Below are 26097 nucleotides of genomic sequence, written 5' to 3' on the forward strand. Positions count from 1 at the left end.
ATGGCCCACTGCCAAGGCAATGGGGATGAACGACACGTTCTCAGCTGTCCCATTTGCCTGGAGCTTTTTGTCGACCCAGTCCTCGTCCACTGCGAGCGTAACTTCTGCCGGAGTTGCATCGCTTGCTACCGGCAGTCCCAGCAAGGATCGCTGTGTTGTCCGGAGTGCGCCCTGGACACGCTGGATCTGAGCCTACAATCCAACCGGATTTTGAAGAATGTGACGGAGCTGGTGCGGAGGCTGGTCGGCCTAGAGGAGGAAGAGGGGGAGCGGGAAAATGTGTGCGACCACCACGGGGAGAAGCTGAGCCTGGTTTGCGAGACGGACGGGATGTTGGTTTGCCCCGTCTGCCGCGACTCCAAGTTCCACAAACATCACAAGTTCAGGCAGCGGAGCGAGTTCATCGTGAGATGCAGGGTAATGTCGGCCGAAAACAACGAGCGGGGGTTGTGGTCGTAATGGGTTTGGCTCGGGACAGAGTCATAGAGAAACTAGCCCAAACTTGCCCACATTGGCCAACATATCCCGGCTACACTAATGTCACCTAGCCCGCATTTGGTCCATGTCCCTCCAAACCTGTCTATCCGTGTACCTGTCTGACTGCTTCTTAATTGTTGGGTTCATCCCTCTGGCAGCTTGTTCCACACACCCACCACCCTTTGTGTGAAAAAGTTACCCCTCAGATTTCTATTAAATCTTTTCCCCTTCGCCTCAAGCCTATGTTCTCTGGACATCTACTCTATTCACCTACTCTGGGCAAGAGGCTCTGTGGATCAACCTAATCTATTCCTCTCATAATCTTGTACACCTCAAAAACATTACTACTCAGCCTCTTGCACTCCCAGTCCCAGCCTACTCGAGACCACCTATTCCTGGTAACATCCTCGCAATCCTTCTCTGTACCCTTTCCAGCCTAGACAATGGATGCAGGAGTAGGCCATTTGGTCCTTTGAGCCAGCACTGCCATTCAATGTGATCATGGCTGATCATCCCTAACCAGTATCCCGTTCTTGCCTTCTCCCCATATCCCCTGACTCTGCTATCTTTAAGAGCCATATCTAGCTCTCTCTTGAAAGTATCCAGAGAACCTGCCTCCACAGAGAATTCCACAGACTAACAACTCTCTCTGTGAAAAAGTGTTTCCTCATCTTTGTTCTAAATGGCTTACTCCTTATTCTTAAACTGTGGCCCCTGGTACTGGCCTCTCCCAACATCGGGAACATGTTTCTTGCCTCTAGCATGTCCATTAATAACGATTATTAAAAACCCTTAATAATCTGTTGTGAGTGTGGAATTCTCTGCCTTAGAGGGCTGTGGAGGCCGGTTCTCTGGATACTTTCACGAGAGAGCTAGATAGGGCTCTTGAAGATAGTGGAGTCAGAGGATAAGGCAGGAACGGGGTACTGATTGTGGGTGATCAGCCATGATCACATTGAATGGCGGTGCTGGCCCAAAGGGCGGAATGGCCTACTCCTGCATCTATTGTCTATTTCACAAGATCTCTGACTCTGATCTCTGACTCTTTCTTCCCTCTGATTCTCAGACTGAAGAAGGATCTTGATCCAAAAGTCACCTTTTTCTTTTTCTCCAAAGATGCTGCTTGACCCACTGAGTTACTCAAGTTTTGTGTCTGTCTTTAGTGTAAACCACCATCTGCGGTTTCTGCCTACACTGATACAGATTAAGGTGGCCAAATCCCCAGGACCTGACAGCATCTACTCCATGATTCTGTGGGAGAGCAGGAGATCGCTGGGACTCTGACAGGGATTCATACATCTCTATCAGCTTTACACAACATACCAGAAGACAGTAAATGTTGCTCCCTTATTTAAAAAGCACAGTTAGGATAAACTAGAAATCTGCAGGCTCACGTGCCTTGCCTCAGTTAGGAAAATATTGGCACAATATACCAAAGGACAGGGCTCATGCACACTTGGAAAAGCAGGGACCGATTAGATTAGTCTGAGATAAAGCATGGAAATGGGGAATTCGGCCCACAAGCCCACACCGACCAGTGATCCCTGCACACTGACATTATATCCTACACACACACACTGGAGACGATATACAATTTTACTAATCAGCCTACAAACCTGTATGTCTTTGGTGGGTGGAAAGGTCATAAGGTCGTAAGGGATAGGACTAGAATTAAGCCATTCGGCCTGTCAAGTCTACTCTGCCATTCAATCATGCCTGGTCTATCTTTCCCTCCTAACCACATTCTCCTGCCTTCTCCCCATAACCTCTGACATCTGTACCAATCAAGAATCTATCTATCTCTGCCTGAAAAAAATCCACTGACTTGGTCACCACAGACTTCCATGGTAAAGAATTCCGCAGATTCACCACCCTCTGACCAAACAATTTTCTCCTCATCTCCTTCCTAAAAGAACATCCTTTAATTATAAGGCTGTGACCTCTAGTCCTAGACTCTCCAACTAGTCCTCTAGTGGAGGAATGAGGAGCTCCCTGAGAAAATCTATGTGGTCACAGGAGAGTGTACAAATTCCATACAGGTTATGGGCAGTCAGCATGGTTTTCTGCAGCGGAAATCCTGATTCCAAATCTGCTTCTGATTTTTTTTTTTTGAGGAAGCAATTAAGAAAATGAAGGAAGGTCGGGCAGTAGACATAATGTTCACGGCTGATAGCTGGGCTTTTGACAAGGTCTCGCATAGCAGGCTGGTCCAGAAGGGTGCAGGTACAGCAGGCAGTGAAGAAAGCAAATAGCATGTTGGCCTTCATAGCAAGAGGATTTGAGTTTAGGAGCAAGGAGGTCCTATGGCAGTAGTACAGGGCCATGGTGAGATCGCACCTTTAAGGGACAGAAGTTTAGGGGTAACATGAGGGGGAACTTCTTTACTCAGAGAGTGGTAGCGGTGTGGAATGAGCTTCCAGTGGAAGTGGTGGGGGCAGGTTCGTTGGTATCATTTAAAAATAAATTGGATAGGGATATGGATGAGAAGGGAATGGAGGGTTATGGTATGAGTGCAGGCAGGTGGGACTAAGGGAAAAAAGTTGTTCGGCACGGACCTGTAGGGCCGAGATGGCCTGTTTCCGTGCTGTAATTGTTATATGGTTATATGGATGTGTGCAGTTTTGTTCTCCTAATTTGAGGAAGGACATTCTTGCTATTGAGGGAGTGCAGCGTAGGTTCACCAGGTTAATTTCCGGGATGGCAAGACTGACATATGATGAATGAATGGATCGACTGGGCTTGTATTCACTGGAATTTAGAAGAATAAGAGGGGATTTTATAGAAACATATAACATTCTTAAGGAATTGGACAGGCTAGTAGCAGGAAAAATGTTCCCTATGTTGAGGGAGACCAGAACCAGGGATCACAGTTTAAGAATAGATGGTGACGCAGTGGTAAAGTTGTGCCTTACAGCACTGGAGACACAGGTTCCAGACTACTGGTGCTGTTTGTACGGAGTTTCTACGTTCTCCCCATGACCGCGTGGATTTTCTCCATCTTCGGTTTCTTCCCACACTCAAGGCGTACAGGTTTGTAGGTTAATTGGCCTTGTGTACGTGAACATTATCCCTAGTGTGTGTGTAGGGTAATGTTAGTGTGGGGGGTTCGTTTGTCAGTCAGGACTCTGTGGGCATCTCTAAACAAAGCTTAAAAAAAAAAAAGTAAGGGGTCGGCCATTTAGGACTGAGATGAGGAAAAACCTTTACACCTAACGAGTTGTGAATCTGTGGAATTATCTGCTGCAAAAGGCAGTGGAGGCCAATGCTGGATATATTCAAGAGAGATTTAGATGTAGCTCTTAGGGCTAATGGAAACAAGGGATGTGGGGAGAAAGCAGGAATGGAGTACTGAGTTTGGATGATCAGCCATGATCATATTGAATGGCAATGCTGGCTCGAAGGGCTGAAGGGCCTACTCTTGCACCTATGATGAGCTTTTGTCAGCACTGGGCCTGTGCTCACTGGAGTTTAAAAGAATGAGGGGGGGCCTAATTGAAATGTACAGAATAGTGAAAGGCTTGGATAGAGTGGATGTGGGGAGGATGTTTCCACTAGTGGGAGAGTCTAGGACTATGTCATAGCCTCAGAATTAAAGGACGTTCTCTTAGGATGAGGAGGAATTTTCTGTCAGAGTGGTGAATCTGTGGAATTCTTTGCCACAGAAGGCTGTGGAGGCTCATGTGGATATTTTAAGGCAGTGATGGGAAGATTCTTGATTAGTGCAGATGTCAAAGGGTATGGGGAGAAGATACAATGGGGTTCGGAGGGAGAGATAGATCAGCCATGATTGAATGGTGGAGTATACTTGATGGGCTGAATGGCCTAATTCTGCTCCTATTACTTAAAACCTTATGATTGCAAGGATCAGTGTCAGATCCTTTATTTGTCACATGTAATGATCCCTTGGATGACAATATAGGATCTGATTAACAATTCTGCAAATGATACATAACATTTTTAGAGAGTAGGTGCCAATGTTCAATGATATTGTGTGATGTAGATGATGCGGAGGGATGGTGGAAGCAGGTGGTGATATTTCAGTCTGAAGAAGGGTTTCGGCCCGAAACGTTGCCTATTTCCTTCGCTCCATAGAAGCTGCCTCACTTGCTGAGTTTCTCCAGCATTTTTGACTACCGGTGATATTTCAGAAGCTGTTTGAAAAGCCCATGGATATGCTGGATTATACATAGTATAACAATGTACATAGATAACCCCAATCCCATTGCAAAAAATCAGAAGTCCTTCGTGCAACCAAAGTTAGCCGATAATTCATTGAGGTTATTGTTTTGGGTTCAACAGACTGGTTGTTGTGAAGAAGCTGTCTTTGAATTTGGCGATCATGGTTTTCAGTCTTAAATCACTTTCCAGATGGTAGAAGTGAAAAGAAGGCATGGCTAGGGTGGTGTGGGTCTTTGATATTGACTGCCGTTTGAGTCTAACGGTGGGAGGTTCAGTATCCAAGATGGGCAAGGCAGTGTCTACCATTCTGTAATCTTTGGTCATGGCCATTTGAGTTGCTGCATCAGGCCATAATACAACCAATGCATGTTGTTTAATTTAGTTTAGAGAAACAATGCGGAAATAGGCCCTTCGGCCCACTGAGTCCGCATTGACCAGCGATCCCTGTACACTAACACAATACTACACACGCTAGGGACAATTTACAGTTATACCAAGCCAATTAACCTACAATCTGTAGGTCTTTGGAGTGTGGGATGAAACTGAAATTCTCCGAGGTAGTCCATGCGGTCAAGGGGAGAACACAAAACTAGGTCCAGACAGCAACCGTAATCAGGATCGAACCTGGGTCTCCAGCGCTGCTATGCTGTGAGGCAGTAACTGTACCATTGTGTTACCATGCAGCCCACTTGTGTGGTATCTCCTTCCACTGTTTACTGCTCACTCCCATTCTCTCTGTCCCCTACAGGCTCAAGGTGCTGCTCTCCTGAAGTCACTGAATCAAAAGGTGAAAGCTTTGAATCCAGTTCTGAGGAATCAAGAACTGGAGGTTGCTGGCACAAAGGTGAATGAGTCCCGTACACTGGAAGGCCTGTAGTCTGCAGCAACTGCTCAGTGCACAAATACAAAACTGGTCCTGACATGAAATGTCATTTGTCCATTCCTTCCACAGATGCTGCCTGACCCGCTGAGTTCTTCCAGCACTTTGCTTTGCTCAAATTTCCAGCATTTGCAATTCCTTGTGCTCCATGAAATTGAAGAGTGGGAAGGCAGTGTCTGTGGAAAGAGTTATAGTCTTGCCGGTCCTGTTTCATTGAAGGGCCCTTGACCTGAATAGTTAGTTGTTTCTCCCTCTGAGTATAGAAGTTGGGAGATAGACACTACAAGCTGGAGTAACTCAGTGGGACAGGCAACAACTCTGGAGAGAAAGAATGGGTTGAGACTCGAAACATCACCTATTCTTCTCTCCAGATATGCTGCCTGTCCTGTTGAGTTACTCTGGCAATTTGGGTCCATCTTTGTTTTTATCCAGCATCTGCAGTTCCTTCCTACACATAGAAGTTGGGAGGTCATGTTGCTGTTATGCAAGATGCTGGTGAGGCCACATTGAGAGTATTATGTTCAGTTCAAGGCACCATTTTCTGGCAAAGATGTAAAGTTGGAAAGTGTGCATTGAAAATTTACAAGGATGTTGCCTGGACTTGAGGGTCTGAGTTGCCAAGAGAGGTTGAGCAGGCTTGGACTGTATTCCCTGGAGAGCACGAGGATGAGGGGTGATATTATAGCTGTGGATAAAATCGTAAGAGGAATAGATTGGATGGACGCAGAGTCTCTGCCTCAGAGGGCGGTGGAAGCAGGTTCTCTGGATGAGAGAGCTAGATAGGGTTCTTAAAATAGCGGAGTCAGGGGATATGGGGAGAAGGCAGGAACGGGGTACTGATTGGGGATGATCAGGCATGATCACATTGAATGGCGGTGCTGGCTCGAAGGGCCGAATGGCCTACTCCTGCACCTATTGTCTATTGTCTCGTGCCCAGAGTGAGGAAACCAAGAACCAGAGGGCATAGGTTTATGGTGAAGGGGGAAAGATTTTATAGGAATCTGAGGAGAAACTTTTTCAAGCAAACGATGGTGGGTGGAGTAGCTGCCGGAGGAAGTTGTTAAGGCAGGGACTATTGTGATGTTTGAGAAGCAACTGGGCAGCTACATGGAAAGGGCAAGTTAAGAGGGATATGGTCCAAATGCAGACAAGTGGGGCTAGTGTCGATAGGACATGTTTACAGCGAATTGTGGACGCAGCCCAGACCATCACACAAACCAATCTCCCTTCTGTTTGCTCCATCTACACCTCACGCTGCCTCGGCAAGGCCAGCAGCACACTCAAGGACAAGTCGCAGCCCGGCCACTCCCTCTTCCCCCCTCTCTCATTGGGTAAATGGTATAGAAGTGTGAAAACACACACCTCCAGATTCAGGAACAGCTTCTTCCAATCTGTATTCAGGCAACTGAACCATCCTATCACAATCAGAGTACAGTCGTGAACTACCATCTACCTCTTGGTGTGCCTCGGATTATCCTTGACTGGACTTTGCTGGCTTTATCTTCAACTAAATGTTATTCTTTTATCATATATTTATGCATTAGAAATGGCTCGATTGTAATCATGTATTGTCTGTCCATTGACTGGTTCGCAGGCAACAAAAACTTGTCAGTGTACCATGGTCGGTACACGTGACAATAAACTAAACTGAACTGAATAGGTTGGTTGGTTGGTGTGGGCAAGTTGGGCCAACAGGCCTGTTTAAGCCCTGTATGACCGAGTCTGACTCGCTGCCTGATCTAAATGCGTCGAGTACTTCCTGTTACCATTTTGGATTTCCAGAAGATGCAGTTTCATTTACTTTCCCAAAACCATTGAAACTAAACCATATCTCTGCTATTTCTAAGGTACTAAACACTGCAATCTAAATGCAAATTTCCCATTCAGGTATAAGAAGACTAAAACAGTTCATTGTACTCGTGATGCTGTGGTTTGTCACAGCTGTAGTAAAACATTACTATTTTCAAAAATTAAATTAATTCAAAATGTATATAAAAACAACTTCAAAACATCCTAGTACCTTGTTGGTGTCAATGTTTGCTAGTGTCATTCTTTGTCGTCTTAGCACCTGTCTTTGCATGAAATACCTTTCTGATCATGTAGCCATCTGGGATGATATCACAGTGCTGGAGTCATACATTGTGGAAACGGGTCTTTCGGCCCAACTTGCCCACACCGACCAACTTGTCCCAGCTATACTAGTCCCACCTGCCTAACTGCTTCTTAAATCTTGGGATAGTCCCTGCCTCCTGTACCTCTGGCAGCTTGTTCCACACACCCACCACCCTTTGTGTGAAAAAGCGATCCCTCAGATGCCTATTAAATCTTATCCTCTTCACCTTGAACCTGTGTCCTCTGGTCCTCGATTCACCTACGCTGGGCAAGCGACTCTGTGCATCTACCCGATCTATTCCACTCATTGTCCTATACACCGTTATAAGATCACCCATCATCCTCCTGCGCTCCAAGGAATGGCCCCAGCCTAGTCACCCCCTAGTTCTGTCAACATCCTCATAAATAAATCTTCTCTATGCCCTTTCCAACTTGACAACATCTTTCCCATAATACGGTGCCCAGGACTGAACACAATACTCTAAATGTAGCTTCACCAAGGTCTTGTACAACTGCAACATGACCTCCCAACTTCTATATTCATCCATTATATCAAATATCCTTTCTAAACCAGACTCAACCGGGCAGCATGATTGCTCCTTTACAGCGGCAGATATCCTGGTTTGATCCTAAGAATGGGTGTTATGTACATTGAGTTTGTACGTTCTCCTTGTGACTGTGTGGGTTTTCTCCGTGTGCTCCGGTTTCCTCCTGCGCTACAAAGATGTACAGGTTTGTAGTTTAATTGGCTCTGGGTAAATTGTCCCTATTGTGTGTAAGATAGTGTCAGTGTACTGTTTCTCTAAACTAAACCCCTCAATATCCAGCAGTGGAAGGACCATCGACTTTGATCTTGGCTTCCCAACTTTTGTACATAGAAACATAGAAAGTAGGTGCAGGAGTAGGCCAATCGGCCCTTCGAGCAAGCACCGCCGTTCAATGTGATCATGGCCGATCATCTACAATCAGTATCCCGTTCCTGCCTTTTCCCCATTTCCCTTGATTCCGCTAGCCCTAAGAGCTCTATCCAACTCTCTTTTGAACGTATCCAGTGAATCGGTCTCCACTGTCTTCTGAAGCAGAGAATTACACAAATTCACAACTCTCTGGGTAAAAAGGTTTTTCTCATCTCAGTTCTAAATGGCCTGCCCCTTATTCTTAAACTGTGAACCCTGTTTCTGAACTCTCCCAACATAAAGAACATGTTTCCTGCATATAGCTTGTCCAATCCAATAATAACTTTATATATTTCTATTAGAATCCCTCTCATCCTTCTAAATGTCAGTGAATAATAGCCCAGTCATTCCATTCTTTCATCATATGACAGTCCCGCCATCCCGGGAATTAACCTCGTTAACGCTGCACTCCCTCAATAGCAAGAATAGCAAGAATTACAGAGATAGGTTGAATAAGTTAGGTCTTTATTCTCTGGAGCGCAGAAGGTTAAGGGGGGACTTGATAGAGGTCTTTAAAATGATGAGAGGGATAGACAGAGTTGATGTGATCAAGCTTTTCCCTTTGAGAATAGGGAAGATTCAAACAAGAGGACATGACTTCAGAATTAAGGGACAGAAGTTTAGGGGTAACATGAGGGGGAACTTCTTTACTCAGAGAGTGGTAGCGGTGTGGAATGAGCTTCCAGTGGAAGTGGTGGCGGCAGGTTCGTTGGTATCATTTAAGAATAAATTGGATAGGCATATGGATGAGAAGGGAATGGAGGGTTATGGTATGAGTGCAGGCAGGTGGGACTAAGGGAAAAAAATTGTTCGGCGCGGACTTGTAGGGCCGAGATGGCCTGTTTCCGTGCTGTAATTGTTATATGGTTATATGGTTAATGTCCTTCCACAAATTATGAGACCACAACTGCACACAGTACTCCAGAACTGCAGAAGGACCTCTTTGCTCCTATGCTCCACCACACTTGGAAGAAAATGTATCAATTCTACTGCATCCACAATGAACCATCTGTTGTTCATTCCATCAGCCTCCCAATCTTCTTCCTGCGACTTTCCGCTGTCTTTATACACTTAGTTTATTTTGACTCTTCCTTACAAAATGCTTGATGTCCACATTAGACTGCACTTACCAATGGTTAGTCTGTTCATCTAATCTGTTAACCTTCTGCAAACCTAGCTGGTCAGACGGCATCTGCAGATAGAGGGGCAGGTGATGCTTTTGGTCGGGATACTTCTTCAGACTCGGGACTTCTGGATAGGACTTGCCTTGAGGTTGACAATAAACTGTGGATTTGGAAATGTATGTAAATCTGCCAAACTGAGGCTGTAGTTTTTGACAGAAGATAGGAACAAAATGCTGGAGTAACTCATCATCTCTGGATAGAAGGGATGGTTGACGTTTTGGGCCGGGATACTTCTTCAGACTGATGGTAGAGTTTTACGTAGACACAAAATGCTGGAGTAACTGAGTGGGACGGGTAGCATCTCTGGAGAGTAGGAATGGGTGACTCTTCGGGTCAAGACTCTTCTCTAGAAATGTTGCCTGACCCGCGAGTTACTCAAGTATTTTGTCTATCTTCGGTGTAAACCAAAATCTGCATCTCCTTCCTACACGGTGTATTTTTTAACACTTGGCCAGGAGCTTACTTGTCTGAATTCTGTGTGGAGGAAGGAACTGCAGATGCTGGTTTAAACCGAAGATAGACACAACATGCCGGAGTAACTCAGCAGGACAGGCAGCATCTCAGGAGAGAAGGAATGGGTGACATTTCTGGTCGAGACCCTTCGTCAGATTAGTTGGGGTTTACGGAAACGAGATATAGATGATATAGAAAGATAACGAACAATGACTGAAAGATATGCAAGAAAGTAAGGATGATAAAGTAAACGGGCCATTGTTAGCTTTTTTTGCGAGTAAACGAGAAGCTGCTGCAACTTGGGTGGGGGAGGGTTAGAGAGAGAGGAAATGCTGGGGTTATTTGAAGTTGGAGAAGTCAATATTCATACCACTGGGGTGTAAGCTGCCCAAGTGCAATATGAGGTGCTGTTCCTCCAATTTGTGTTTGTCCGCCTCTGACAATGGAGGAGGCCCAGGACAGAAAGTCAGTGTGGGAACGGGAAGGGGAATTAAAGTGTTTAGCAACCAGGAGATTAACTAAATTCAGCCGGACTGAATTCTAACTTGTGTGTTTTGTCCCGTTGAGGAAATGGGCTGTGATCTGATCTGCCACATTGCAGAGCAGTTCGCTGATCTGCACCAGTTTCTCCACGAAGCCGAGCAGCAGCTGACGCGTACGCTGGAGTTTCAGGTGGAAATCAACCTGGCGGCGATGGATAGAAACCTGACCGGCATGCGAGCCTCCCTCCACTCCATGGAGCAGGATGTGACCAGCATCGAGAACAAGCTGCAGCAAAGTGATATGACCTCTCTCCAGGTACCGTGTCCTTACTTGGGGAAACACAAGGGACTGCAGGTGCTAGTTTGCAAAGCAGTGCTGGAGTAACTCGGGGGTTCAGGGGTAACATCTCTGGAGAGAAGGAATGGGTACCGTTTTGTGTCTGAAGAAGGGACTCGACCTGAAACTTCGCCCATTCCTTCTCTCCAGAGATGCTGCCTGTCCCGCTGAGTTACTCCAGCTGTTTGTGTCTATCTCCCTCCAGGTACCTGGTCCTTGCAATGGAAATACAAGGGACTGTAAGATGCTGGTTTACAAAACACAGTGCTGGAGTAATTCAATGTCAGGGGCAGCATCTCTGGAGGGTATGGATGGGCGATGACTGAGGTCGGGACCCTTTCGCAAACACTCGGGTTAGAACATAGTTTGGCACAGGGGTGGGCTGCTGCCTTACAGTGGCAGGGATGCAGGTTTAATCCTGACTACGGGTGCTGTCTGTATGGAGTTCGCAAGTTCTCCTCACGACCCTGTGGGTTTCCTCCAGGTGCCCTGATTTCCTCCCACCATCCAAAGACGTGCAGGTTTATAGTTTAATTGGCTTCAGCAAAGATTGGTCCTGGTTTGATAGAACACGTGCCAGAGAAGGTAGTTGAGGCAGGGGCTATCTCAACATTTTAGAAACAGGTGGACAGGTAGAAGGATAGGACAGGTTTACAGGGATATGGGCCAAACGCGGGGAGATGAGACCAATGTAGCTGGGACATGTTGGCCGGTGTGGGCAAGTTGGGACAAAGGGCCTGTTTCCACACTGTATCACTCTATGACTCTAACTCTCCCTGTTCTTTGTCCGCCCTCTGGCTGCAAAAAGACTCGCGTTGTTCTTTGCTCTTCCAGGAGATCACCTGTTGGAGGCACCGGTAAGCATTTCATTATTGAACCATTGTAATAGTTCTCCTTTCCCGCGTCAGAGGTCCGAATACAATGGATTGGTAACATCGTTGTTATCCGCAGGTTCCCTGGAAAAATTCCGAAAGTTATATCAAGGAACATCTGCCTAGGAACATTCAAGGGACCTTTACAATACAAACTATGGAGAGAAATGCAGAGTTTCATCCGTCCAGGTAAATGAAAGACCTCGTGTTCATGTATTTCGCATGCTAAGACCCTCCGTGACATGCATGGGATTTCTCCAAGATCTTTGGGTCCTCCAAAGACATACAGGTCTGTAGGTTATTAGTTTAGTTTAGTTTCCCCGGGTGCCCCGGTTTCCTCCAACACTCCGAAGACGTGCAGGTTTGTAGGTCAATTGGCTTTGGTAAAGATCGTAAATTGCCCCTAGTGTGTAGGATAGTGCTAGTCTATAGGGGTCGCTAATCGGCACGCACTCGGTGGGCCAAAGGGTCTGTTTCTGTGCTGCATCTCTAAAACTAAAACTAAAAAACTGAGCTGAATGATTGCGCTCCATTTTAGGAGAGGTGTTTAGAGTTTAGAGTATTTGGACAATAGACAATAGGTGCAGGAGTAGGCCATTCGGTCCTTCAAGCCAGCACCGGCATTCAATGTGATCATGGCTGATCATCCACAATCAGTACCCCATTCCTACCTTCTCTACATTTCCTTTAATTCCGCTAATCCCTAAGTGCTCTAACTCTCTCTTGAAAGCATCCAGAGAACCAGCCTCCACCGTCTTCTGAGGCAGAGAATTCCACACACTCGCAACTCTCTGTGTGAAAAAGTTTTTCCTCATCTTCTTTCTAAATGGCTTACCACTTATTCTTAAACTATAGCCTCTGGTTCTGGACTCATCCAACATTGGGAACATGTTTCCTGCCTCTAACGTGTCCAAACCCTTAATAATCTTATATGTTTCAATACGATTCCCTCTCATCCTAAATTCCAGTGTATACAAGCCCAGCCACTCCAATCTGTCAACCTATAACAGTCCTGCCATCCCGGGAATTAACCTCGTGAACCTACGCTGCACTCCCTCAATAGCAAGAATGTCCTTCCTCAGGTTTGGAGATCAAAATTGCACACAATACTCCATGTTGGTCTCACTAGGGCCCTGTACAACTGCAGAAGGACCTCCTTGCTCCTATACTCAACTCCTCGTGTTATGAAGGCCAACATGCCATTAGCTTTCTTCACTGCCTGCTGTACCTGCATGTTTACCTTCAGTGATTGATGAACAAGGATCCCCAGATCCCGTTGAACTTCCCCTTTTCCCATTTAGATAATAATCTGCCTTCCTGTTTTTGCCACCAAAATGGATAACCTCACATTTATCCATGTTAAACTGCATCTGCCATACATCTGCCCCCTCACCCAACCTGTCCAAGTCACTCTGCATTCTGATAGCATCCTCCTCGCCATTCTCACTGCCACTCAGCTTTGTGTCATCTGCAAATTTGCTAATTTTACTTTTTATCCCTTCATCCAAATCATTAATATATATTGTAAATAGCTGCAGTCCCAGCACCGAGCCTTGCGGTACCCCACGTCACTGCCTGCCATTCTGAAAGGGGCCAGTTAATTCCTACCCTTTGCTTCCTGTCTGCCAACCAATTTTCTATCCATGTCAGCACTCTACCCCCAATAACATGTGCTCTAATTTTGCCCACTAATCTCCTATGTGGGACATTATCAAATGCTTTCTGAAACTCCAGGTACACTACATCCACCGGCTCTCCCTTATAACCATATAACAATTACAGCACGGAAACAGGCCATCTCGGCCCTTTTAGTCCTTGCCGAACCCGTATTCTCCCCCTAATCCCATCTACCTGCACTCAGACCATAACCCTCCATTCCTTTCTCGTCCATATAACTATCCAATTTATTTTTAAATTATAAAATCGAACCTGCCTCCAACACTTTCACTGGAAGCTCATTCCACACATCTACCACTCTCTGATTAAAGAAGTTTCCCCTCATGTTACCCCTAAACATCTGTCCCTTAATTCTCAAGTCATGTCCTCTTGTTTGCATCTTCCCTACTCTCAGTGGGAAAAGCTTATCCACGTCAACTTGTCCCTTGTCCCTTGTCCATTATCCTAGTTACATCCTCAAGTGATTCGAGAATATTAGTCAAGCATGATTTCCCCTTCGTAAGTCCATGCTGACTCGGACTGATCCTGTTACTGCTATCCAAATGTGCCGCTATTTCATCTTTTATTATTGACTCCAGCATCTTCCCCACCACCGATGTCAGGCTAACCGTTCTATAATTCCCTGTTTTCCCTCTCCCGCCTTTCTTAAAGAGTTTGATAACATTAGCTACCCTCCAACCCACATGAACTGATCCCGAGTCTATAGAACATTGGTAATTATCACCAATGCATCCACGATTTCTAGAGCCACTTCCTTAAGTACCCTGGGATGCAGACCATCAATCCCTGGGGATTTATCAGCCTTCAGTCCCATCAGTCTATCCAACACCATTTCCTGCCTAATGTGGATTTCCTTCAGTTCCTCTGCCACCCCAGATCCTCTGGCCACTACAATATCAGGAAGATTGTTTGTGTTCTCCTTAGTGAAGACGGATCCAAAGTACCTGTTCAACTCGTCTGCTATTTCCTTGTTCCCCATAATAAATTTACCCTTTTCTGTCTTGAAGGGTCCAACTTTGGCCTTAACTAGTTTTTTCCTCTTCACATACCTAAAGAGGTTTTTACTATCCTTTATATTCTTGGCTAGATTACCCTTGTACCTCATCTCTTCTCCCCGTATTGCCTTTTTAATTCTTCTGTTGCCTTTAAAAGTTACCCAATCCTCTGGCTTTCCGTTCATCTTTGCTATATATATAACCATATAACCATATAACAATTACAGCACGGAAACAGGCCATCTCGGCCCTACAAGTCCGTGCCGAACATTTATTTTCCCCTAGTCCCATCTACCTGCACTCATACCATAACCCTCCATTCGTTTCCCATCCATATACCTATCCAAATTATTTTTAAATGATAAAATCGAACCTGCCTCCACCACTTCCACTGGAAGCTCATTCCACTCAGCTACCACTCTCTGAGTAAAGAAGTTCCCCCTCATGTTACCCCTAAACTTCTGTCCCTTAATTCTCAAGTCATGTCCTCTTGTTTGAATCTTCCCTACTCTCAATGAGAAAAGCTTATCCACGTCAACTCTGTCTATCCCTCTCATCATTTTAAAGACCTCTATCAAGTCCCCCCTTAACCTTCTGCGTTCCAGAGAATAAAGACCTAACTTATTCAACCTTTCTCTGTAACTTAGTTGCTGAAACCCAGGCAACATTCTAGTAAATCTCCTCTGTACTCTCTCTATTATGTTGACATCCTTCCTAGAATTAGGTGACCAAAATTGTACACCATACTCCAGAATTGGCCTCACCAATGCCTTGTACAACTTTAACATTACATCCCAACTTCTATACTTAATGCTCTGATTTATAAAGGCCAGCACACCAAAAGCTTTCTTTACCACCCTATCTACATGAGATTCCACCTTCAGGGAACTATGCACAGTTATTCCTAAATCCCTCTGTTCAACTGCATTCCTCAATTCGCTACCATTTACCATGTACGTCCTATTTTGATTTGTCCTGCCAAGATGTAGCACCTCACACTTATCAGCATTAAACTCCATCTGCCATCTTTCAGCCCATTCTTCCAAATGGCCTAAATCTCTCTGTAGACTTTGGAAATCTACTTCATTATCCACAACACCACATATCTTAGTATCATCTGCATACTTACTAATCCAATTTACCACACCTTCATCCAGATCATTGATGTACATGACAAACAACAGTGGACCCAACACAGATCCCTGACAGGCACCCCACTAGTCACCTGCCTCCAACCTGACAAACAGCCATCCACCATTACTCTCTGGCATCTCCCATTCAGCCACTGTTGAATCCATCTTGCTACTCCTACATTTATACCCAACAATTGAACCTTCTTAACCAACCTTCCATGAGGAACCTTGTCAAAGGCCATACTAAAGTCTATATAGACAACATCCACTGCTTTACCCTCATCAATTTCCCTAATAACCTCTTCAAAAAATTCAAGAAGATTTTTCAAACATGACATTCCAGGCACAAATCCATGTTGACTGTTCCTAATCAGACCCTGTTTATCCAGATGCTTATATATATTATCTCTAAGTATCTTTTCCGTTAATTTGCCTACCACTGAAGTCAAACTAACAGGTCTATAATTGCTAGGTTTACTCTTAGAATCCTTTTCAAACAATGGAACAATATGCGCAGTACGCCAATCCTCGGGCACTATTCCCGTTTCTAATGACATTTGAAATATTTCTGTCATAGCCCCTGCTATTTCTACACTAACTTCCCTCAATGTCCTAGGGAATATCCTGTCAGGACCTGGAGACTTATCCACTTTTATATTTTTCAAAAGTGTCAGTACTTCTTTTTCTTTAATAATAATAATAATGGCTGGGATTTATATAGCGCCTTTCTAATACTCAAAGCGATTTACATCGCATTATTCATTCACTCCTCAGTCACACTCGGTGGTGGTAAGCTACTTCTGTAGCCACAGCTGCCCTGGGGCAGACTGACGGAAGCGTGGCTGCCAATCTGCGCCTACGGCCCCTCCGACCACCACCAATCACTCACACACATTCACACACATTCACACACAGGCAAAGGAGGGTGAAGTGTCTTGCCCAAGGACACAACGACAGTATGCACTCCAAGCGGGATTCGAAACGGCTACCTTCCGGTTGCCAGCCGAACACTTAGCCCATTGTGCCATCTGTCGTCCCAAGATTCTTTGAACCTCATAGTATCCATAGCTACTCTACTTGTTTCCCTTACCTCACATAATTCAATATCCTTCTCCTTGGTGAATACCGAAGAAAATAAATTGTTCAATATCTCCCCCATCTCTTTTGGCTCTGCAGATAGCTGTCCACTCTGTCTCTCTAATGGACCAATTTTATCCCTCGTTATCCTTTTGCTATTAATGTAGTTGTAGAAACCCTTTGGATTTTCTTTCACCTTACTTGCCAAAGCAACCTCATATTCTTCTTTTAGCTTTTCTAATTTCATTCTTAAGATTCTTTTTACATTCTTTATACTCCTCAAGCACCTCATTTACTTCATGCTGCCTATAATTATTGTAGATCTCCCTCTTTTTCCGAACCTTGTCCAATTTCCTTTGAAAACCAGGGCTCTTTCCAATTTTTACTATTTCCTTTCAGCCGAACAGGGACATAAAGATTCTGTACTCTTAAAATTTCACCTTTAAATGTCCTCCATTTCTCTTCTACATCCTTCCCATCAAACAAAATGTCCCAATTCACTCCTTTTAAATAATTTCGCATCTCATCAAAGTTAGCCTTTCTCCAATCAAAAATCTCAACCCTAGGTCCAGTTCTGACCCGCTCCATAATTATATTGAAACTAATGGTATTGTGATCACTGGACCCGAAGTGTTCCCCAACGCATACCTCCGCAACCTGACCTGTCTCATTTCCTAACAGGAGGTCCAGCACTGCCCCTTCTCTAGTAGGTACCTCAATGTATTGCTGCAAAAAACTATTCTGCACACATTTTACAAACTCCAAACCATCCAGCCCATTTACAGAATGTGTTTCCCAGTCTATGTGTGGAAAGTTGAAATCTCCCACAATCACTACCTTGTGCTTACTACTAATATCTGCTATCTCCTTACATATTTGCTCTTCCAATTCTCACTCCCCATTTGGCGGTCTATAATACACCCCTATGTGTTGCTACACCTTTCCCACTTCTCAGATCCACCCAAATAGCCTCCCTCGACGAGCCCTCCAATCTATCCTGCCAAAGCACTGCTGTAATATCTTCCCTGACAAGCAATGCAACACCTCCACCTCTTGCCCCTCCAATTCTATCACACCTGAAGCAACGAAATCCTGGAATATTTAGTTTCCAATCACAGCCCTCCTGCAACCATGTTTCACTGATCGCCACAACATCATACTTCCAGGTGTCAATCCAGGCTCTAAGCTCATCCACCTTTCTTACAATGCTCCTAGCATTAAAATATGCACATTTAAGAAACCCACAGCCTCTTATTCTCTGTTTATTTTCTTTTTCTTCTTTCTCCCCTAGATTTTGGGTCCGAGTGCTTCCCTTCTCTGCTTCCTGCCTCCCATTCTGTCTACTAGCTTTCTCTATTTGAGTCCCTCCCCCCCCCCCTCCCATTCTAGTTTAAAGTCTCCCCAGTAGCCTTTGCAAATCTCCCCGCAGGATATTGGTCCCCTTCGGGTTCAAGTGCAGCCCGTCTTTTCTGTACAGGTCGCACCTTCCCCAAAAGAAGTCCCAATGATCCAGAAACTTGAATCCATACCCACTGCACCAGTCCCTCATCCACGCATTTATCCTCCACCTCGCTCCATTCCTACTCTCACTCTCGCGTGGCACAGGCAGTAATCCTGAGATGGTTACTTTTTTGGTTATGTTATACTTCGTCTCTTTTATTTTTATACTTTCTCTTTTCAGCCACAGTCTCCCCCTACTCCTCTTGGAATCTTTCTTCCTCTTTGGAATGAACAGATCCTGCACCTTCTGTATTATTCCCAGAAATACCTGCCATTGCTGTTCCACTGTCATCCCTGCTAGGGTCTCTTTCCAGTCAACTTTGGCCAGCTCCTCCCTCATGGCTCCATAGTCCCCTTTGCTCAACTGTAATACCGACACCTCCGATTTACCCTTCTCCCTCTCATATTGTAGATTAAAACGTATCATATTATGGTCACTGCCTCCTAATAACTCCTTAACCTCAAGTTCCCTTTATCAAATCCGGTATATTGCACAGCACTAAATCCAGAATTGCCTTCTCCCTCTTAAGCTCCAATACAAGCTGTTCGAAGAATCCATCACAGAGGCACTCCACAAACTCCCTTTCTTGGGGTCCAGTTCCAACCTGATTTTCCCAGTCTACCTGCATGTTGAAATCTCCCATAACAACCGCAGCATTACCTTTGTGACATGCCAATTTTAACTCAATTCAATTTGCACTCTATATCCAGGCTACTGTTTGGGGGCCTGTAGATAACTCCCATTAGGGTCTTCTTACCCTTACAATTCCTCAGTTCTATCCATATTGACTCTACATCTCCTGATTCTATGTTACATCTCACAAGGGACTGAATTTAATTCTTCACCAACAGAGTTACCCCACCCCCTCTGCCCACCTGTCTGTCTTTTCGATAGGACGTATACCCTTGAATATTCAGATCCCAGCCCTGGCCCTCTTGCAGCCATGTCTCTGTAATTCCCACAACATCATACTTGCTAATTTCTAACTGAGCCTCAAGCTCGTCCACTTTATTTCTTATACTTCGCGCATTCATATACAACACTTTGACCGGTATTCACCTCCCCTCTCACAACAGTCAGTATTGGCTCTGACCTCATTCTCTTATCCCTTCTTGAACTTTCCTTCCCATTAATTTGGGAGTCTTTTATAACATTTCTTGTACTCACTTCCCCTTTAACTCCATCTTTATAATCCCAATACAGGGATGTCAATCCCTTCCCCCCCAGATAGTGCTGAGAAAATATACAATTCCATTCCTTATCATATAAATCAACAGGTTAGGATGTTTAAATAACTGATCTGCAGCATTCAGTAGGGATTTATCCCAATTACAAAGAGAGTCTCCATGATCAGTCTGGTTAACAAAGCAGCCGAGGGTGATGTTACATTGAAGAGCAGGGGATACAAAGTGTAACGGGCTGGTAGTAGAACAGAGGACTGGGAGATTCTTGGCATCCAGCTGTAGCACAGCTGGTTTGAGTTCAGTTTATTGTCACGTGTACTGAGGTACGGTGAAAAGTTTTTGTTGTGTGCTATGCAGTCAGTGGATAGTCAATACATGATTACACTCGAGCCGTCCACAGGGTACAGATGCATGATGAAGGGAATAACATGAATAATGTTTAATGCAAGGTAATGTCTCATTAAAGGTAATCCGAATGTCTCCAATAAGGTAGATAATAGCTCCGGACTGCTCTCTAGTTGTTGGTAGGATGGTTTAGTTGCCTGATAACAACTGGGAAGAAACTGTCCCTGAATCTGGAGGTGTGTGTCTTTCACACTTTAGTACATTTTGCCTGATGGGAGAAGGAGTGAGCCAATTAACCTACAAACGTGTACGTCTTAGCCGTGTGGGAGAAACCAAACTTGTCAGAGCAAACCCACGCAGGTCACGGGGAGAACGTACAAACTCCATACAGACAGCACCCTGTGTCAGGATCGAACCCGTGTCCCTGGCGCTGTACGGTATAAAATCTACCACTGTTCCACCCAACCACCGTAAAACGGTAAAAGATACAAAACTGTTAACTTTCCATAAATAACGCATTCTCTTTGAAATCTGAGTAAATCCTATCCCAAGGAATTATCTCCCATAGCTTCCTTACATGTGACGTGAGGTTCACTGACCTATACTTCCCTGGATTCCCTCTACTTCCCTTTTTTTTTTAAAGGAACAAAATCTTGTCTTCAGTCCTCCAGGACTTTGCCTGTGGAGGGAGATGGTGCAAATATCTTAATCAAGCCTCCTGCAAGCTCTTCTCTGGCCCCTGTAAATAACCTAGGATAAATCCCATCAGGTCCTGGGGATTTATCCACCTGAATGCTCGTCAAGAGTCTCCATACCATCTTCATCCCAAACCATCCCTGCATATTAGTATTCTCCACACTGATCGCACTGCCCTCCTTGTCCTTTTCCTTGATGAAAACAGAAACAAAGTACTTGCCTACATCCCCAGAACCAAGCACAAATTAACTTGCAACCCAGCGGTAGGAATATTGATTTTGCTAAATTCAAGTAACCTTTGCATCCCCTCTCTCTCCATCCCTCCCCCACCCTAGTCATTGTACGTTTCAACGTGGTCTTGTTGAGTCTCATTGTCGAACTCAATTTCACCCAGCCCACAGCTCACAATGGCTGGTTTCCTTTATTATCTTTACTTTATTGCATATCAATCATGTGTTTGATATCTCTCTACATATCACTGTCTATGTTCCTCATTTCCCTTTCCCCTGACTGTCGGAAGAAGGATCTCGACCTGAAAAGCCACCTATTCCCTTTCTCCAGAGATGCTGTCTGACCTGTTAAGTTACTCTAGCTTTTTGTGTCAATCTTCAATTTAAATCAGCATATGCAGTTCCTTCCTACACATTTCCTCCTTTATCCTTGAGTATTTTAGTATTAATTTTTTCGCTGTTATTAGACTAATCAAGAACGTGTCTTATCGTAAAGTTTGTGCTATGCTCTGATAATCCTAATGTTATTAATTTTGGATCTGGGTCCAGTTGGATATCGATAACTTCAGATATAATTTTAAAAATGTCTGCCCAAAAATTATGAATTTTTATACAAGTTACAAAGGTATAAGTTAAGTTGGCTTCTTGAAAGTGACATTTATCAGAGGGGAAATATTTGGAAATATCCTATTTAATTTTGTCTTCGAATAATGTCATCTATATATTATATTTGGCCTTTCTAATCACTTGCATGAGTTTTTCCCTTTATTTACATTCCTCAAAGGCCCTGTGTGATTCTAGCCTCTTGAACCTTGCATGCACTTTTTTCTTTTAGACCAAATTTATGACCTCTTTGGTCATCCAAGGTTCCCTTACTTTGTCATACTTCTTCCTCCGCATTACTGCAACATGCCCTTTCCCAACTTTGATTACCTGGTCTTTAAACGAATGCCATGAGTCGGATGGGGAATCTCTGTGTACTCTCCCAAGCTCCTGCCTATTTAATTCCTAGTTTGCCTTATTGCAATTTAGTACTTTCCTGCAAGGTCCAGCCTTCTCCCTATTCAAAACACTCTTAAAGCTTGTAGAATTGTGATCACTCTCCTCAAAATGTCATAGTCAGTCATACTGTGTGGAAATAGGCCCTTTGGGCCATCTTGCCCACATCGCCTAAAGTCTTCCATCTATACTAGTCCCACTTGCCTGTGTTTCATCCAAACACTCTAAATCTATTCCATCCAAGGAGGACCTGGTGTGGAGGAACTACCATGAAGGGGGCCGAGACAAAGGAGGACCTGACATGGGGGAACCACTAAGAACTAATGATGATAGCAAATGGAATGTGTTCATAGTTTGAGTAAAATGGAGCACTTTGTAATTCTGTCAGTGCCCTTTATGTAGCGACTCATTGCATACCTTGCAAAAAATATCACTGTGACTTGTCACATAAGAGACAAAATTTCATTAATTCATAACCACGTACTTGCTTCTTAAACATTGCCGTTTTCGCAACCTCAACTAACCCCTCCGGCAGCTGGTTCCATACACGTATCACCCTTTGTGTGAGTCCGTCCACTGAAACGACTGTGGCAAATTAATAATAAATCAAGAATGGGGAAAATACATGAAAGGAGGGGAAAATTAATTTTTGCAATAGTCTTCCCTGTTATATTGCAACGGCTACAATCTTAACCCGTCAGACCTTTCTGTCCTCGGTCTCCTGCATTGTCAGAGTGAGGCTAAATAGAGGATCAGCATGTCGTATGTCGTTTGGGCAACTTACAGCCCATTGGTATGAATATTGATTATCTCACTTCAGGTAGCCCCGGTATTCCCTCTCTCTATCTCTCCCCCACCCAAGACGCACCAGCTTCTCGTTTTCACCCAACAAACAGCTAACAATGGCCGGATTCCTTTATCATCGTTACTTTGTTTACGTATCTTTCACGCATCATTGTAATAGCCCTGTCCCATGGTACGAGTTCATTCCCAGAGCTCTCCCGAGTTTAAAAAAAATCAAACTCGTGGTAAGCACGGAGAATGAATGTAGCGGGTACGTCGGAGCTCGGGGACGTGTCTTAACGACTCGTAACGCTAACGGCAGGTACTCGGGAAGACTCGCTAACGGCAGGTAAGCTCGGGAAGACTCGTGAAGATTTTTCAACATGTTGAAAAATATCCACGAGAGCCCCGAGTACCGACGAGCGGCCATTACCGTAAATCTCCGAGTACGAATCAGAGTACTCGGGAGAATTCTTGGAATGAACTCGTACCGTGGGACAGGGCCATTATTTATCTCTCTACATCATTGTCTATATCTCTTGTTTCCCTTATCCCGAACCAGTCTGAAGAAGGGTCTCGACCCGAAAAGTCACCCATTCCTTCTCTCCAGACATGCTGCCTGTCTCACTGAGTTACTCCAGCATTTTGTGTCTCTGTTGAGCTTATTTCAAATATGATGGTGACCATTGTAAACGTCCCTGTCAGGTGGGTTTTGTGTTGGGACCTTTCAGTTTAAGCTGAAGTGTAAGACCACTAACTATGCAGGATAAAAAGCTGGTTTGTCATGTGCATAGATGGCAGATGAATACAATTTGGAGGGAACTTTTTGTTTTGGGCATGAATGGTTAAGTTGATAAAGCAGGTCCAACAAAAAATGAGTCGAAGATACGGTAGACAGTCATAACCTTTTTTTCCTCAGGATGGAAATTTCAAATGTTAGAGAACACGGATTTATGCAGAGAGGGGCAAAGCTTAAGGTTTGCAGGTTAATTGGTTTTGTATTAGTTTGTGTAAATTGTCGCTAGTGTGTGTCGGATAGTGTTAGTGTGTGGGAATCGCTGGTCGGTGCGGACTCACCAGAATGAAGGGCCTGTCTCTGTGCTGTATCTCTAAATTGCCAGTGTGTGTCGGATAGTGTTAGTGTGCGGGAATCGCTGTTTGGTGCGGACTCACCAGACTGAAGGGCCTGTTTCTGTGCTGTATCTCCCCATATCCCCTTAAAGGAGATGTGCAGCGCTGATTTACTGCATGGTCAGTGCGTGGAGCATGCACCCAGTGGTGGTGGAGGCAGATAGGATGGTGATGTGGAGATACAGCACAGAAACAGGCCCTTCAGACCACCGAGTCTGTGCCGACCAGCGATCCCCGCACACTAACACTCTCCTAAATTAAATTAAATTTCTTTATTTATATAGCACATTTTTAGTCAACTTGCATTGACCCCAAAGTGCTTCACATAATTACATCCACACACACAGGCAAAGGTGGGTGAAGTGTCTTGCCCAAGGACACACACAGGCAAAGGTGGGTGAAGTGTCTTGCCCAAGGACACAACGACAGTATGCACTCCAAGCGGGATTCGAACCAGCTACCTTCCGGTTGCCAGCCGAACACTTAGCCCATTGTGCCATCTGTCGTCCCATCACACTGGTCCAAATCCCTCCAAACTTGTCCCTCCTACACACATTGGAGAGCACGCAACAGAAGCGTTTCTCAATGTGCATGTGACAATAAACGAAACTGTAATGAGGGCCAATTAACCTGCAAACCTGTATGTCTTTCGAGTGTGTGTGGAAACCAGGGCTTCCATAGAAAACCCACAACATCACAGGGAGTCACAGTCAAAACTCCGTATAGACTGCACCCGTGGTCAGCATTGAAGCCAGTGGCTGGGCCTCTGGTGCTGTAAGGCACCAACTCTATCGCTGCACCACCGTGCTGGCATTTAAGATCTTTAGGTAGGCACATGAATATAGAGGGATATGGGTAATCTGCAGGCTGGGAAGAGGTGGTCATGGCATTATGTTCAACACGTACATTGTTGGCTGAAGGGCCTGTTCCTATTCCTCTATGGCACACTTTACTCAGAATAAAAGGACATACCTTTAGAAAGATGAGGAGGAATCTCTTTAGTCCAAGGGTGGAATTCATTGCATCAAAGGTTGTGGAGGCAAAATCGATGGATGCTTTAGTGAAGATTGATAAACTCTTGATTACATAGAAAACATAGAAAATAGGTGTAGAAGGAAGCCAGCATCGCCATTCATTGTGATCATGGCTGATAAGTAAGGACTAGTAAGGATGTCAGGGGTTACGGGGAGAAGGCAGGAGAATGGGGTTGAGAGGAAAAGATAGAACAGTCATGATTGAATGGCGGAGTAGGCTTGATGGGCCGAATGGCCTAATTCTGCTTGTGTAACTTATGAACCTAGAGTCATCGAGTGATAACAGTGTGGAAACAGGCCCTTCGGCCCACTTGCCAACACCGGTCAACATGTCCCAGCTAAACTAGTCCCACCTGTCTGTGTTTGGTCCAAATCCCTCCAAACTTGTTCTATTCATGTACATGTCCAAATGTTTCTTAAATATTGCAATAGTCCCTGCCTCAACTACCTCCTGTTACCCCTCAGATTCCTATTGAATCTTTCTCCCTTCACCTTAAACCTATGTCCCCTGGTTCTCGATCCCCCCCACTCTGGGCAAGGGAGACTGTGTAACTACCCGATATTCTAAACATAAAGTTATGAACTTTATTTCAGCTCCTGCTGCCCTGACACTGGACCCTCAAACGGCAAACCCGTGGCTCCTGCTTTCCGAGGACTTGGCCAGTGTGATGGTGACAGAGGACAAGCTGCTTGTCCCCGATGACCCAGCAAGGTTCGATATCTGCGTCTCTGTCTTGGCTGCAGAAGGGTTTGTGGACGGGACTCACTATTGGGAGGTGGAGGTTGCGGGCAAGTCCAAATGGTATGTGGGAGTGGCCAGGGAGTCCATCAACAGGAAGGGTGACATTACCCTGAAGCCAGAGAATGGATACTTGACACTGTCCCTGAGCAATGGGAATGAGTACTGTGCCCTCACCTCCCCAAACCCCATCCCACTGCCCATAATGAAGCAGCCTGATAGGATTGGAGTCTACCTGGATTACAAGGGAGGACAAGTATCCTTTTACGATGCCGGTGACCTGTCCCATCTCTACACCTTTACTGAGACATTCACAGAGAAAATATTTCCTTTCTTTTGTCCCTGTTTGAATGACACTGGAGACAATAGTGCTCCCCTCTCAATAAGAGTGTTCCATTAACTGGCTGCGCTAGATCTGATCAGATCAAAATGTCTGTATTCAACATGTTGCCCGACAGGATGATGGGTTGTGAGGAGAGGAATGAGCTTCGAATTGTCCGAATCTAATCTTTTGTGGCCTGTTCAATGTTTATTGAAGCAAAGATTTGTACAACTAAACTGTTGTTGACTTGTGCCTGTGTAGGATGAATCCTATAATGTGTTAATAAATAGTGTGCTGGACAAACAGCAACTTTGTGTTT

General features: G+C 44.8%; 1 protein-coding gene across 1 annotated transcript; it reads left to right on the plus strand.

Annotated features, from left to right (window-relative positions):
- LOC116990053 (zinc-binding protein A33-like) lies at positions 1 to 26034 on the plus strand. The gene is made up of 6 exons (XM_033047579.1): positions 1 to 417; positions 5405 to 5500; positions 10809 to 11039; positions 11895 to 11917; positions 12012 to 12121; positions 25312 to 26034. Exons 1-6 carry the CDS (start codon positions 1 to 3, stop codon positions 25854 to 25856), a joined length of 1422 nt encoding a protein of 473 aa, XP_032903470.1. The 3' UTR covers positions 25857 to 26034.
- The last annotated feature ends 63 nt before the right edge of the window (positions 26035 to 26097 follow it).

This window comes from Amblyraja radiata, chromosome 30, assembly GCF_010909765.2.
Source record: "Amblyraja radiata isolate CabotCenter1 chromosome 30, sAmbRad1.1.pri, whole genome shotgun sequence".
In the NCBI taxonomy this organism is placed as follows: Eukaryota; Metazoa; Chordata; class Chondrichthyes; order Rajiformes; family Rajidae; genus Amblyraja; species Amblyraja radiata.